Source organism: Eumetopias jubatus, unplaced genomic scaffold, assembly GCF_037043125.1.
Source record: "Eumetopias jubatus isolate StellerSeaLion01/CBP00866 unplaced genomic scaffold, mEumJub1_p1.0 scaffold_16, whole genome shotgun sequence".
Lineage (NCBI taxonomy): Eukaryota > Metazoa > Chordata > Mammalia > Carnivora > Otariidae > Eumetopias > Eumetopias jubatus.
Window position 1 is genome coordinate 9015442 of NW_028274822.1, and position 16496 is coordinate 9031937.

At 41.8% G+C, this 16496-nt stretch overlaps 1 protein-coding gene and 1 long non-coding RNA gene across 5 annotated transcripts in view; one reads left to right on the plus strand and one right to left on the minus strand.

Moving 5' to 3' along the window:
• Positions 1 to 971: 971 nt before the first annotated feature.
• On the minus strand, positions 972 to 4104 carry LOC148162246 (uncharacterized). Its single transcript, XR_015767012.1, has 3 exons — positions 4010 to 4104; positions 2696 to 2765; positions 972 to 1099 (listed from the first exon to the last, which is right to left on the minus strand). It is a non-coding gene; the product is annotated as an uncharacterized LOC148162246 (long non-coding RNA).
• Positions 4105 to 4312: 208 nt separating this feature from the next.
• The window catches only part of TMX3 (thioredoxin related transmembrane protein 3), a 50035-nt gene continuing 37851 nt past the window's right edge, over positions 4313 to 16496 (plus strand). For 3 of the 4 annotated variants that reach the window (XM_088019692.1, XM_028102924.2, XM_028102926.2), the window contains exons 1-4: positions 4313 to 4522; positions 5507 to 5561; positions 12108 to 12147; positions 13361 to 13484. In XM_088019692.1, the coding sequence (XP_087875818.1) occupies positions 4477 to 4522; positions 5507 to 5561; positions 12108 to 12147; positions 13361 to 13484 (265 nt within the window). In that variant the 5' untranslated portion in view covers positions 4313 to 4476. Of the gene's footprint in view, positions 4523 to 5506; positions 5562 to 6961; positions 7011 to 12107; positions 12148 to 13360; positions 13485 to 16496 lie in introns of those variants that run through there. The other variant, XM_028102925.2, reaches the window with a different exon arrangement.

Below are 16496 nucleotides of genomic sequence, written 5' to 3' on the forward strand. Positions count from 1 at the left end.
CCTTACTGAACAAATTGAGAAGTGTTTCCTATTTTTTTTTTTTTTTAATTCTCTGGAAGAGCTCGTAACAGAATTTTTACATAAAAGCACCTTTGCTTTATAACACTTTTAAACTTTTGATTCGATTTCTTTCGTGGTTATACTGTTATCCTTCTAGTTTACTTTTTTTAAAGACTTTTATTTATTTATTTGACACGGAGAGAGGGCACACACAAGCAGGGGGAGTGGCAGGCAGAGGGAGAAGGAGAAGCAGGCTCGCCGTGGAGCAGGGAGCCTGATGCCAGACCCGGACTCCAGACCCTGGGATCATGACCTGAGCTGAAGGCAGACACTTAACCGACTGAGCCACCCCGGCGCCCCTCCTTCTAGTTCTTGAATCGATCTTGGTAAATTATATATATTTTTAACTTTTTTCTTATAACTTTTTATTTTATTTATAACTTGATTTTGTTTAATTTTTTTGTCTGTATTGTGTTAAAGTTGCTTATCGCTTTAACATCTGCTGTCTATATCTAAGTTCCTGTTTTGGCCCTAATGTTAATGCAATTACACTGAAAAAAAAAATTAATGGCAACACAATCAAAATAACTGATTGTCTTCCCATCATCCCTTTATACATTTCTCAGTGTGAGTATTCTTCTCCTGTGCCTAGATGAAAATTCTAACAAGCCCATCTGGATAAAAGATCTAATTAAGTAAAAAAAAAATAAAAAATCAATTATTTGCATAATCAGTCCTAGTATTAACAAAATTCTGAACTAGATTTACCCTCAAAAAATTTTCCCCTTCTCCTCCTGAGACTGTTTCAGGCTGCAAACCTGCAGTGGGAGTCGGGGTCTTGATTCATCTTCTCTCCTTTGTGCCTTTCCCAGTGAGTGAACTGGGGCTTTGTGCTTCAAGGGTCAGTATATAGAGCGGGAATATGAGATGGGTACAGAAGTTCTCTTACCTGAACTGGTTCCCCTTGAGTTGGCTTCCCCTTCTCTGGGCTTGAAGTATGATTCAGCCTGGCTCTTGGAAGGTGGCTCTGATTTCTGGATGCTTTAGGTGCTTTCTCATTTTCTCATTCTTTCTTATGTGCTCTCTCTTTCTGGATTTGCTAAAACAAGAAATTTGTTCATTTTATTGCTTGCTTCAAAAACACACTTTGGGACTTCTTTTGAGTCTACTGTAACTTTTTTTTCCTCTCTGAATGAGTTAACATATAAAGCATTTAGAACACTGCCTAACTCAATATATAAGCGTCATAAGTGGAACTCTTATAACCCACTAGGTAGTGAACTGAACCAGGGTCCATTTTGTTCAATGCTATGTTCTCAAAGCACAGTTTCTGGCAAATAAAAGAAAACTAACATCCCGTGTATCTTTTGTGCCATCCTTTTTCTAAAGTCTTTTCATCTACTTCTCAAGAAGAATAGTTAACTAATTTTCATTTTTTTCATTCTAAAATAAAAAGATATTTACATCTATAAATTTCCCTGCACCAATTTTGCAGCTTCCTACAATTTTAATAGACACTTTTTGGTTTACTTTTAAGCATATTTTAATTCCTATTACTTTTTACAAAGATGCTATTTAAAAGTGTTTTTAAATTTCCAGATTTAGGGGATATCTTTATCTTTTATAGATTTATAAACTTATTGTGTTGTGGTCAGAAAAAACACTGATGGGCGCCTGGGTGGCTCAGTTGGTTAAGCGTCTGCCTTCAGCTCAGGTCAAGATCCTAGGGTCCTGGGATCCAGTCTCACATCAGGCTCCTTGATCAGCAGGGAGCCTGCTTCTCCCTCTCCCACACCCCCTCCTTGTTCTCGCTTTCTCTAACAAAAAAATAAATAAAATCTTAAAAAAAAAACAATACACTGATAATACCACATTTTTTCAATGTGTTGAAACTTACTTTATGATATGCTAGGTCTATAATTTTCTTCAATGTATGTTACAGTATGCATTCCCTGCTTGTTTAATGCAGAGTTCTATACATGTCCACTTTGTTCTCAAACTTGTGTTCTCAGGACCTCTCTACACTCTTAAAAATACATTAAGAATTCCAGAGACCTTTCTTTAATGTGGGTTATATCTAATAATAGTTACCAAATTTTAAATTAAAACTGAGACATTTAAAAAAATTATCATTTAACACTAACAATAAAACCATTACACGTCATCAAGAAAAACTATTAAAAAAAACTTGATTTTTATTTCTAGATTTTTTTTTCACCTTATGTATTTTACACAAAGAAATCTAAAAATAAATGGTATTTTCTGGATTTATTTTCTTTCAACACTAAATGAGATCTGCAGGCCAGAGCAACAGCATCACCTGGGAAATTGTGAGAAATGCAAATCCAGACCTACTGGTCAGATTCTGAAAGGAGTATTCAGAAACTGTTTTATCAAGTTCTCCAGGTAAATGATGCTTAGTACAATTTGAGAAGCACTTTTTAACAGAATATAATGATCACCTTTCCATTAAAAGAAAACTTACATAGCTTTATTTACTCTTAAACTTTCATTGTTAGAGTATAAATACAGAAAGTACACAAACTGTAAGGGCAGAGCTCAGTGCATTTTCAAAGTGAAGCGATCTGTATAGTAGGGCTCAGATCAAGAAAAAAAAATTGCCTATACCCCTGCCTTCTAACACTATTAATTTCCCAATTTTGAGCTTATGTACATAAAATCATACAGTAAGTACCTTTAAGTTGGAAAGAACCCAGCGTAACTCCAAGGATAATTGGCTGGTCAAATACCACAGACCTGTACCTCTGAAACAAATAATACATTACATGTTAAAAAAAAAAAGGAAGAAGATAGTAGGAAGGGAAAAATGAACGGGGGAACCGGAGGGGGAGATGAACCATAAGAGACTATGGACTCTGAGAAACAAACTGAGAGTTCTAGAGGGGAGGGGGTTGGGGGGATGGGTTAGCCTGGTGATGGGTATTAAAGAGGGCATGCTCTGCATGGAGCACTGAGTGTTATGCACAAACAATGAATCATGGAACATTACATCAAAAACTAATGGTGTAATGTATGGTGATTAACATAATAAAATTTTTAAAAATGAAAGAAGAAGAAAAAAAAAGAAAAAAAGTATTTGTAACATTAGCCAAAATAGGATGACTGAAGGGGGGGGAAGGGAGGGAGAGAATTCGATTGCAAAAAGAGATCTGTGAGGCAGTGTTGGGTTAGGAAAAGAACAGCTCTGGAGTATGAAACTCTCTTTCAAACGGCAACTCCATCATTTGGAGCTATTAAGTAAATTACTTTTTCTGAGCCCCATGATCTATATAATTCCTACTTTAGTAACCTGTAGGAGAATTAAATATTTATGTATGTTAAACTCAAACTAGACACGCAATTAAAAAAATCTTTGAATCTGCTGAAAGCCCACAATGGATACTATACTGTTCGTATAAAATGGGTGAAATCTAGGGCTTGCTCTCAATCAGATCATAATTCAATCTTCTAGTCATTAGGAATAGAGTTTTCTGAGATCTCTGCCCGTTGGAATTTTGAACGTAAGGTGACCTGGATGACATCATAATCCATTTCTGTTCTCATAACACATGTTCAATAATTGATTTAATCTAAATCTTCTGATATTTTAGGTTCTATAAAAATGTCATCTAAATCAGATGTAGTGACTGCAACAGGAATCACCATATAAAAATATATCGCTTTTATAAATATCTTTTGTTGTGTAGGTGAAGATAGCAGCAAATATTTTATAGTATTTTACTATTATCAAAAGGAATCAGAAAATAGGAACGAATCATCAGAAACTTGTATCTGACGATCAACTTCACTTTTTCGGGTTCCAAAAGAAACAATTTTTAAGATGGGACTCCTCTAGTTGGCAAAAACGCATTAACAGAGCTTACTACTAGAGCAGGTATCTCACTTCGCAAACAGGTTCAAAGAAGATGCCAAATTTATTTTGGAAATAGATGGAGGCTCACACATCGATCCACAGCCTTCCATCTTTCTACACACCGCTGACACCCACCTCTTTTCACGAATCTGATCGCTCGCTGCACAGGAGCAGCAAGCGAAAGATCTGGGAGAATTAAACCTCCAGCTTCTTTGGAGTTTATCTCATTTTCCCCTCTAAATTTAGCTGGTAGCTAACTTCCCGGAAACGCCCACCAACTCCACACACCGCTCCGCCCCCACAGGAAAGCGCCCACTTGCTAGGTTCCCACGCTCCCGAACGCAGCGGGAAGCGCACAAAATTTGGAGGCACGACTGCGCAAGCGCCCCAGTTCCACGCATGCGCCGCAGTTCCGCGCATGCTCAGAGGCGGCGGCCGGCGAGGTCCTGGGAGGGTAGCGGAGGCCGGCCTGCCCCGCCCCCGCTCTCCGTGCCGGGCCTCTCGTCCGCGCGCCCACGGGCGGCTTCCTTTTCCGGGATCGCAAGCAGCGGCCGCCGGTGTTCGTTCTTTTCCGTGGCTTTTGCAGCTCTCCTGCAGCAAGCATGGCAGCTGGGAGACGCGGCGCCGGCCTGCGGCTCTGCGCCACAGGTAAGGGCCGCCCGGGGGCGATGGGGGCGGGCGCGGGGACCCTCTGCCGAGCGGCGTCGACCCTGCACAGGGCTATCCCACCAGGGTGCAGAGAGGCTCTGGGATCCACCGAGATATCCCCCAGCTTCTGGGTCCTTCCCCCGACGCGGCTGTGCCCGGGACCAGTGCCAGAAAAAGATGCGCCTGTCTTCCATTTGGTTCTGTGCTTGGTGTGGCAGCAAGTTTCAGTAGCGCTGACTGCACTGAAAGGGCGAAGGCTCCACCACCACAGCCTGTGGCCAAACCTTGCTTTGGCTTTAGGTTCCGACTCTTGTCACGTCCGGAGAATTTTTACCCACCCGGGGGTATGGTCAAGGACAGGTCATGGTCAGGTTGACGGATTGTGGAGTGTGAAAAGTGATCAGAGTAGGTGGCGGCCTTTGTCAGCCTCCTCTTGCCCGCATCGCTTGCCCTGGTCCTCACTGTGGTGTGTGCGCTTCCTCAGCAGCCCTTTGGTTCCCCCTGCGTGCCCGGCCGTGAGGACTGTTAGTGTTACAGATGTAGCTCAGTTTCGTTTCTACCTGTTAAGTTGGGGAAAAAAAAAAAAAAAAAAACATAGTATTTTGAATGGTAGTTGGAGTTTATACAGAGGAGGAGATAATTACTACTGGAGAAATATAGAACGATTTCGTATGTTAAAAAAAAAAGATGGGATGGCAAAGAGGAAAAAAGTGATGAGAGTAAAAACATATTGAAAGAGAACCTGTGTGTTTCAGAATTACCAGCCTGCATAAACCTTGCGGGTGGCAGTGTAGGTGCCTGCAGAGTGAATATTTAGTAAAGGGATGAACTACATATGCTTATGCGTTGTTTGTGCCTTGGAATGGATCAGTGATGGATTTTATGGTAGATTGTAAAAAATGAAAAACGTATGCCTAAGCATGGAGTATGAAACAATAAGTCAGCATTACTGTAAACATTTTGTTCTTTTTTCCTTTTTTCCAGTTTTTTTACTTGATATGGCTTTCTGTAAAGGATTTGTAGAAGATTTAGATGAATCGTAAGTATGTGTGTATTTTAAATGGCATCTTAACTTCTTTAAACTCTGGTGTTATCTAAATGTTTCAATGAATCTGTTTTAATAATAGAGACGGTAATGAGCAATATTTATACGGCACTAATTTTGTTTCAGAAGTTGTCCTGAGTGTTATGTGTACGAAATGGGGTTGTACTCAACAGAGTTTACTAACAGTACCATATTCTGTTTTATCATTTTTCATTATATTTGTTAGCTTCTCTGCATATATCATGATTGAGCAGGTGCTGGAATTTAGTAACCATACTGTATATTTGTTTTTATAGTACCATAGCATTAATAACAAAGCCTTGCTTATAGTCGGGGTGGGTGAGGAGTCCAGCTCCAGACAGAACAAAATCCTATGTGTGATCTTTCAGGCCTGACCATAGGCAATTACAAGGCTTCCTGGCAGGCTTTGGGGGCTGAAGCTGCTCTCCCCACACTAGACTTGGTGCACAGCCAGTGCATTGCAGTCTCTGGAGGGAGTTGTAATCATAGACTAAGGCCCCTAGGCTAGCCAGGCTCACATGCATATTTAGCACGTGCAAGTTGCCTCTTCTGGAGGCCCCCTTATTGGGGCCCTCACCTGGGGCACTTCTAGGCATCTCTACTGAGACCTCCTTATCTAGGGGGTTGGCGGAGGGACTTTTCTTTGCTTGGACTCAGTACTTTTCTACTCCTGTCCCTTCCCCTCTTTGCTTCCCCTGCCCATGGGTTCATAAAGAGGCAGAAGCCTTTGGATGCTCCTCTGTAGTGAGGTGAATTCTCCTGTCCATGTTGCATCCACCTGACCCTCGTCTGGTACTGTTCCGCTTGGAAAAATGGAACATTGAGGAGCTGGCACCTTTTTTTTTTAATTTTTTTCCTGTTGGCTTATGTTGTCACAGTAAGTGAATGAAGACTTGATTATTACTTTCAGTTTGGCTTGTTGTCCTAATTAACTGCCTCTACACAACAAATTGGTACAGTAGCAGGGTGGTCATGTGAGCACAGTGCTGTTCTGGAAGAGTAGAAATCCTGAGGATCCCAGGGGGCCCTTCACTAGCCGTGCTAATGGACATTGGGGAGTGAGAACGGATTCTGAAGGGAACCATTGTGGTTTTTTGTTTTTTGTTTTTTTTAAGATTTTATTCATTCATGAGAAAGCGCACAGGAGCGAGCATGAGCAGGGGGAGGGGCAGGGGCAGAGGGAGAAGCAGACTCCCCATGGAGCGGGGCTCGATCCCAGGACCCTAGGATCATGACCTGAGCTGAAGACAGTCACTCAGCTGTCTGAGCCACCCAGGCGCTCCTGAAGGAGCCATATTGTTAACCATAGTGTTAACATGGAGGTGATCTTGTTAAACTTGGTGTCTTGAGGGCTGTGTCACTATAGGCTTCCTCCTTTAGAATGCCCTTCTGTAAAGGATTTGTAGAAGATTTAGATGAATCTCCTCCTGGGGAGGAGAAGGAAGGAGGATGTGAGCAGACACAGACACCCAAGACCCTCACCTTTCTCAGCTGGGTGCAGTGTGAACTTGACAGTTTTGGCCCACCCGTGATAAGCTTCCTGTCACCGAAAAATGGCTGCCCTGCTCTCAGAGGCTGTAGTGGTCCTGTGAGCCACCTTGGTGATCCCTTGGGTCTACATGGAGAGATGAGGAAACAGTGGATAATGAAACTGTTATGCAGACTCAGATTTCTAGGTTTCTTTTTGATGTTCCTGCTTATTACCAAACCCTTTTAAGCCTTCTAACTATCACAAGTAGTGTCCCCACCAGATGAGTGGAAGAGTCCTAAACATCTACCCAGACCCTGAATAGGTGTTATGTTGAGGTCCCTCTGTCCCCAGGGTGGGCTGGACATCCTCTGCCAAGGTCAGAGTTCACTGGGGAAGTGGGGGAGAATTGTACTTCTTGGGCCTTTTGGATATCCGTGCACAAGTGAGTGTGATCTCTACTTCCCCTGCTACTGGGATGGGGAGGGTACATAAAATGCCTCCCAGTTTTGAGTCTGTGATGACCCTTTTACCCCGGCTTGGCTCAGGGTGAGTACTGTCTAGCCCCTACTACTAAATGTGTTACTGGTGTAGTTGTGTTGTCTCTGTGTACTCCCATTCACCTTTGTCTCTAAGCCCCAGTGGGAACTGCTATAATTAGGGCCATTTTAGTGGAACATGTGAACGACTGTGAACCTACTTGGTTACTAGCTCCTAGCGCCATTGTCTTGAAAGGTAAACAATATTGGCTGCCTGGTGAGTAAAGGAAATAGCCATCCTGATTACTGAGCTGAAGGAAGACAAAGTCCTCTGTGAGACTCTTTCTCCATTCAGTAGCCCCGTCTGGCCTTTGCACAAGGCCTTAGGTACCAGGAGACTGGCTATTGGTTATAGGTCCCTCAGTATCAAAGTGCTGCTCTTGCCACTGGGTGGTACCTGACGTCATGAAGTGGCTACTGGATGTTAGCTTGGTCTGTAGCAGTTAACATTGCAAATGCCTTTTCCATCATCCCCCTCCAGCACACTGATCAGGGTCAATTTCCTTCATGTGAAGTGGATTCCAGCACACCCTTAATGTCCTTCTACAAGGCTCTTCAATTTCCCATCTGTCTGCTATCAAAGGGTAGGCCATGGTCTGGAAAAAGTCTTGCTTCTGGAGGGAGCACTGGATTTCTGTTAGGTTGATGAGAACCTCCTAGAGGGCCTAGACAGGGCACTGCCCAGCAAGGACTGGATGCCATGAAGACTCACAAGTGGCAGTGTGGCTGGGCTGTTAACATAGGCAACATACAAGGACCTAATTCCTGGGCCTGATCTGGGAAGCAGTGTAACATCCATTCCAGAGGAGATTGTTACCAAACTTTTGACCTTTTTTGACCCAAAAAAAAAAAAAAAAAAAAGCCCAGGGATTGTGGGCCTATGTGGCTACTGGTGCTGTCACACAGCCCTGTGGGGATCTTGATGGCACCCTTCCATCAGGTTACAGAAGGGCTGCTGCTCTTGACAGGGGCCCCAACCAACAGGATACCCTGAAGGCCCTCCAGCAGGCCACCAAGCCGCCCCTCTCCTGAGCCCCGCTGGTCCACCTCTGCCATTTGAATTACCCATGTCAGCAAACTCTCAGTTCACTGATCAGAACCTGAGGCAGGACGAACACTATAGGCCAGCATAGACCCGTCATGGGCTGAAAGATACACTCCCTTTGAGAGGCAGTTACTGGCCTTGGATGAGTGTGGTTAGTAGGCTCACATGCAGAACTTCCAGTCATGTTGCTAAATAGGGCCAGCTCTGGGTCTCTAGTGAAGTGGTAATGGAACTTTTAGGAGCCCATCTGGAGTCTTGCAACTCCATGAAAAGGTCTCATGACTACCCCTCCACCTGAGAAATAACACCAAAGGAGGCATTGCCTCCTCTGGCCCAGTGGGAACCCAGACAGACCTCTAGGACCATCCATGGGCCTGGTCACTACTGGCTCCTGTGGGTTAACTTGTAGGAATTGGGTGTGGCTGCCCTCCAACCTGAAAGAGACCTGTCCTTCATCAAGTATGGTAAAGAGCCGTCACACCGTGGGCAGCTTCATGCAGTGTGGAATATTATCTGCCCCACTGTTCCTGTACCTCCTGCTCATTGCTCCAGCCCCAGCAAGTGAGCTCTGCTATGTTTTTCACTGTCTCATGGGCTGTGGCTAATGGCTTGGCCGTTTGGTTGTGTAGCAAATAAAACAGGGCCTCCTGTGGAGATGAGACATCTGGATGAAGATCATCTGCTCCTCCTAAGTGTTTTTTCCTAATTGTTTTTATAGCATACAACATTATATTAGTTTCAGGTGTACAGCATAGTGACTCAGCAGTGCTGTGCGTTATGCAGTGCCCATCGAGAGTGTTTTGTAACCTGTGTGAATGCTCACCAGAAAGGCCCCTATGCTGCAAAAGGAAACATAACCAATGAGCATATCATGCTTTCAGCTCAATGTGGAAACTGAATTATTCTCCACACCAGAGCAAGCAGGTGCACAATCAGTTGCCTCCTGGATCCACAAGAGTATGGCCCGTGGAGATTCAGATACCATCCTAATGGGGCTGGCAGGACATGGGCCGCCACTGTGGTGAGAAGACACAAAAAGAGCATGAAAGAGCCATCCCACTTGTCAGACCCTGGCCAAGGCTAAAACTACTGCCCCCAGACAGCTCCCTTCAAGTATATGTGCCAGGGCGTTCTCAGCAGATAGAACAGGCTCGGCCCCTTTTGCCGTCGATTGTGTTTCAGTGGATTGTGATATCAGTTGACACTTTCTTTGGGTTTCGCCTAGCCATTTCCACGCATTCCTCAGACTCCAGCCACACTCTCCAGGCCCTGCAAGGCCACATTTGTTTCCCTTTCAGGTTCCCTGAGAACACTGCCTCTGGTAACAGTCCTGGAATTTATGCTCATACCCATCAGTTGGCCCAGTCATGGGCATACAACAGACTCTCTCTGCTCCATATCACCCCTAATCCACAGGGGTACTTGAGCGTTTTAATGAACATTTGAAGTATGGGCTTAATCAGCCGATGAGAGGGGATAAGATTACCCCAGCCTGGACTCTACGTCTCGGGCCTGGGTCTCAATGCAGCAATTCCCCAAATCAGCTTCTTTGCCAGGTTATCTGTCCCCTTCCTTCAATTTGACAATTACTGACTCTACAGTCCCTGTGGGGCACCTATAAAGGACTTCCATACCAACTCCTTCCCAAAGACTGAGATCAGTGGGAGATGAAAATGGCTATTAAATATCAAGGACTAGGAGATAATAACCTCCTGCATTTGCCCCTGGGTACAGAGTATGAGTCTTTGCTTCAAGAAAGTGATGTACGGTATGTACAGTAGAACTTTTATTAAACATGAGGGGAGCAAAGGCAGAAGATTTGGGTTTACCAACCTGGGGGATCGATTAAGGGTGTTATCCTTGCCCATGGTTCAGGACAGACTGTGTCACAGCTGGACAGATGTGAGTGCTCTTGGACTGAAGAGCTCAGATACTGGACATGTGTTCTCTTTGTAGGTTCAAGACTCTTACTAAAATAACCCCATAAAGAACTTTTGTCACTCATTCAGTATAGATTAAATATAGGTCACTGTGCAAGGTACTAAGAGATGAAGCAAGCATATTTATAGTTGGATAATATGTAAAGACAATGTGTGGAAATTGGTAAGAATCCTAAAGAGGATAAAGATGATGTGGAGAGATTGTTTCTAGCTGTGAGGAATTTAGGAAGGCATTATGGAGTAAGAAATGCTTTTAGCTGGGTAGGATGTGAACATGAAAGAATGTAGAAAGTCAAACAAACATTGTGAATTTAGCTGTGATAAATACCATGAGTTGATTAGGAATCATAGGATGCTTATATTTGATTGGAAAGATAAGCTGGAACCAGCACATGAGTACATGTAGCAATTTATACTTCTTTTTCTAGGTGGTGGAAGGGCACCTAGAAGGTGTCAAATAAGAGAAACATGATCGGATGATCAGAACCGTGTTTCAGGAAAATTCTTTGACTGTAGGCTCTTGTGTCAGGGGGTCCCCAAAAGCACTCCCAGGCTTGGTTATTGGTGAGGAGCACTCAGAGGGCTCAGCGTATTGTGGAAGTCACAGTTATGATTTATTGCAGTGAAGGGGCACACAGCAAAACCAACAAAGGGAAAAGCCAATGTGGGGTAAATTCCAGAGGAAACCAGGAACAGGTTCCAGGAGTCCTCTCCTAGTGGAGTTATATAGGATGTGCTTAATTCTTCCATCAGGAGTTCTGACCACGTTTGAAATGTTCTCTACCAAGGAAGCTCATTAGAGACTCAGTGCTTAGGGATTCTTATTGGGGGATGGTCATGTAAGGACCTTCCTGCCTAGTCTATACCAAAATTTCAGATCCGGGAAGGAAAGCAGATGTCATCATAAAACCACTTTGTTTGCACAGTGTTGGAACAGTGAGCTATCTTACCAGGAAAAGGTGGAAACGCTCCTGAAATTCAAGTTCCCGGATGCCAACCAAGGGTCAGTCTTGGAAGCAGACCTTTTTAAGGATAGCAGCCTCAGTTTAGCTATGCTAACTGTAATGCACAGGAGTAAACGGAACAGAGGGGCCGGGAGCTAAGGCCTCTATCTGTGTTTTACCAAGTCCCACTTAGTTTTTTTTTCCATTTAATTTTCTTAAAGATTTTATTTATTTCAGAGAGAGAGCATGACCAGGGGGAGCTGCAAAGGGAGAGGGAGAAGTAAGACTCCCCCACTGAGCAGGGAGCCTGATGTGGGACTCAATCCCAGGGCCCTGGGATCAGGACCTGAGCCACCCAGGCACCCCAATTTTTTTTATTTTGTACTTCTGATTATCAGTTCTCTACTTTTTAAAAGATGTTTAATGGATAAGATTTAGAGGTCACTTAGTAAAAATTTTACATAAAAACTTGTTGAAAGAATTTGTTCCATGCTCCAGTATTTATCAGTTTATCAGCCCCACATATTGTAAAGTAGAAACAAACATGCAATCAGAAATTTGTTTTCTCATGTTTGTTTTTTAGGTTTAAAGACAATCGGAAAGATGACATTTGGCTTGTAGATGTGAGTATGTAAATTTTTGTACTAATTAACTACCCCTGCCATTTTAAGAATTATTTTCTCTTCTCCTGCACACATATATGGTAATATATGGTTAGTGTTTATGTATATTATTCAGGTTTTGTCACGTAGTGTTATGTAGGTTATCACATTAAAATGAACCTCAGAGCCTTAAGGTCCCTGGCAGGGGAACCTGTTTTTGCTGAAATTCTGAAGAGGCCGACATATGGATTATGTCTGAGGGAGATTGTGGTATGATTTTACTACTAAATTCACTCTTCTTTTTTCCTGTTATGCAAGAAATTATTTATGTTATTATCACTTGACAGTAACAATCTTATTTTCATTTTAATGGGGAACAAAATCAAATTTTCATCTTCCTTTTTTCACTTTCAAGTTTAGAATGTATTTAAACCTCATGTTGTTGGGGATTCCTTTTATCTTGTTTCAGTAAAAATGTAGAGTGGCAGCAAAAGAGATGGAATGAGAATAGCAGAGTTGACAGTTGCTGAAGCCAAGCGATGGGGCATGAGAGTCCATTGTTTAATTCTTCCTCTCCTTTTGTGCATGTTTGAATGTTTCCATAATATAATGTTAAAGAATAGATAAATCTTATTTCATGAAAGTACAACAAGCAGTGTCCCTACACCATTGTACTAGAGGAACCTATTTCCACCTCAGCCCTCTGGTGATCCTGAAGAAAAAGGAACTGTGGTTTTAGTTTAATCCACCTGACTTGTCCCTATGCCAAGCCAGTCATCTTGGTGATCCCCCCATGCCTTACCGGTAGTTATGCTTAAAGTAACAAAGGTACTTGCTGTGTTGGGGTTTTCGTAATAGAAATAGACTCATGTTCATCACGAACGCTTAAGAGATGTGTGTGATGTATGTGTATTCATTTTATATGTGACATAGACTGACTGAAGCAAAGCTGTTTTTATTGTAAATTATCTGTTTTAAATAGGAATAAGTAGTCATTTTAAATGAACTTAAGGTAATATCAGTGTTGACGTATATGCTAGGAGTTAAACTAATTAGATTCGTGGTGTGTGTGTTTTGCCTTTTATTATGTAACTACTTCAGAAATTATATTTAGACTTTTTATCTGAAATGAACTCATCGGATCACTTAGTCAAAGAGAGTCTTTAAAAATTAAGATTGATATACACAATAGCACAATATTTTAGTGGTTGTCTTTTCTTTTTCCCCCAACAAGTTTTATGCACCATGGTGTGGCCATTGTAAAAAACTGGAACCGATTTGGAATGAAGTTGGTCTTGAGATGAAAAGTATTGGTTCTCCAGTTAAAGTTGGAAAGATGGATGCTACTTCCTATTCCAGTAAGCACTTACTCAGTTTATTATTTTACTGTTCTCATAGTGCAAATGCTTTACTTAATGTGAAGCAGTATTCAAGGTAGGAGGAAGAAATACTTATTTTTTGCTCAGGTAAATTAAGGTTATTTTAATAATTAAAGATTGTATACTTTATGCGTTAAGTGACTTAGCCATCAAATGCGTAATATGCATGTATGTTAATCTTCTGCCTAACATGTATGTATAAGCCATTGTTCCTACTTTGAGCCCCCTTGAGATGTGCTGTTTACCTGCGGCAACTACAGAAATTTGAGTGTCAAACAGTTGATGTTGCTGTGTGAATTCAGAATGAGAGTTGTCGGAGTAGCCAGAGTGCCTAAGATATTTGTCATCTGACCTTTTCCAGACAAGTTTACCAATGCCTATCTTAAAGGATTTGAGAAAAGAAGAATTTAAGTTTAGAGAAGTTTGAAGTATCATAGAAATTTGGAAAGAGCATGGCTTCAGAAAGCAGACCTGAATTGAAATCCTGCTTTGGCCTGCTACTTTTGCCATGTAAAATGGGAAAAGTTTCTTAACATCTCTTAAGTTTAGATGTCTGCATTGGTAAATATTTAATTGTCATGTGGCTTTCATTGGTTTTTTTTGAGATTTGAATGATGTAGCACATGTCCAGTCCCTTATAGTATTCAATACATCTAGGTTCCCTTTTCCTTTAATCAATGAAAAAAGTGGAATTGTGTAATACACATTTCTTTCTAGGAAATCAGGATTATGCTCAGGATACAGCTTTGGAAAAGGACAGGCCTGTGGGGTTTTTTTGTTTGTTTTTATTTTGTTTTTGTTTTTTAAAGATTTTATTTATTTATATGTCAGAGAGAGCGAGCATGCACACAAGCAGGGGGAGTGGCAGGCAGAGGGAGAAGCAGGCTTCCCGCTGAGCAGGGAGCCTGATGCGGGGCTCGATCCCAGGACCCTGGGATCATGACCTGAGCCAGAGGCAGACACTTAACAGACTGAGCCAACCAGGAGTCCCAGGATAGGCCTATCTTTTAATCCCAAATTTCCCATGTGCCTACTTCTGGGGCTTTGAGAAAGGCCTTAACCTCTCAATTTTAGTTTCTATGTCTGTAAGTGGGAAAGTAATAATCCTGAAGGTTGTGAGGATTGTATTAACATTTCATATTCAAAATCCCTTGCACAGTGGCTAGCACACATAAGATGAAGTATAAGACCAGATTTTAGAGGTCTGTCACGTCATGGTGTTTTAGACTTTATCAGTTGTCAATTGAGAAGTAATGGACATTTTTGAGAAGCAGTTGACTTGATAAAAATGTTTTTGGCAGCAACATGTACGATGCAAAAGAAAAGCAATTAGAGACAAGAAAATCATGTAGGTCAGTTTTTGTATGCATCTTGCTGTAGGATGTTGAAAGCCCAGACTTGGTAATGACAGTGGAGTGAAGAGGACATAGTAATCCTCACAGACATCTTCAAGGATGAAATCACAGCTGTGATAGACTGGCTTTGTAGTATAAAGAAAAAAAATCAAAAGTAATAGTATAAGATTCTTAGCATGGTTACTGAACTACACTACTACAAGGTTATATGGAAAGAGTAATTAATTTTCTGTGTGTTTCCATGTTAGCAGCTGCTGTGAATTTATGGTATTGGCTTACTGATGTTTGGGAACAGGGAACTAGAGAGCAGTTACATGTGAGGGCTGGAATTACAGTCAAACAAATAAGTTATTAAAACTGAGAGAAGACCAGAGCAATGGCAGGAATTACTGTAGACAGAGATTGATTTCTTGAAATAAGCTTTTAACAGTGTTTGAGAAATTATTGCTTTCAACTGTTGCTCCTGAAAGTAAGCTCTCGTGTCTAGGCAATCTTGTGTTGTGTGTTGATTAGGCCTGCACATGTGAATGAACACATGTGCCTGTGTTCATTCACATTGTCAATCGTATTCACCTCAGTGTTTACTAACTAGAGTATTAGTCTCTAGAGATTAAAGGAAGACCAGAATGAATCCTTCTTGTCCAGGAAATGCTTAGTCCAATAGAAGGAGAAATATGAATAAACCAACAGGTAGAATAAAGTCTCAAACATAGCAAATTCTTGTGATCATTTGAGTCATCTAATGGAGTCATAAAGTAAAATAATGTATAAAGGAGTGTGGGTATATAAAGATAAATAATCAGTGAAAAAAATAGTACCCACAAATCCAGCAAAAACCCTTTTTTTTTAAAAGATTTATTTATTTATTTATTTATTTGACAGAGAGAGACACAGTGAGAGAGGGAACACAAGCAGGGGGAGTGGGAGAGGGAGAAGCAGGCTTCCCACCGAGCAGGGAGCCCGATGCGGGGCTCGATCCCAGGACCCTGGGATCATGGCCCGAGCTGAAGGCAGATGCTTAACGACTGAGCCACCCAGGTGCCCCAATCCAGCAAAAACCTTAATGGTAAACTACTCATGTGTTGCTACAGTGATAACTGTTTACATTAAGTCAATTCTTTTTGTAGTATCTAATTCATTAGCTTACTCTTCTGTATGTACTAAGTGCCTGTGTGTGTCACTATTAAGTGACACTATGTTAGGGGAAAAATAGCTAAGACTTCTTTCTGAGTAGCTTAGAAAAGAAAATGCTTTAAATGTTGTGATTAAAATGCAATATTCTTATAGGTGTTAAGACTTCATATATGGTTTGTAGCTTTTTAGGTACTTTATGATGGGACTCTTTTTTATCCCGTATTCATAATCCATTAAGAGGTTTAAATTTTTGCCTCTGATCTGTGACTGTTACAGACTTATTGTTCGTTTAGCATCGTGTTATGTATTATGTTGAATTAATAGGAAGAAACCTCTATAGAGCATGCAGAACACATTATCTCAAGCAAACCGTCTAGCTTTGGGAAAAGGGATAGGGGACCTGGTATACGGGGATGATCCTCTGCCAAGGACTGTGGTGGGTGCTTCTCCTATACTTTATGTCCTTTACTCCTTGGATGTGCAATGCTAAACCCTCCACCCC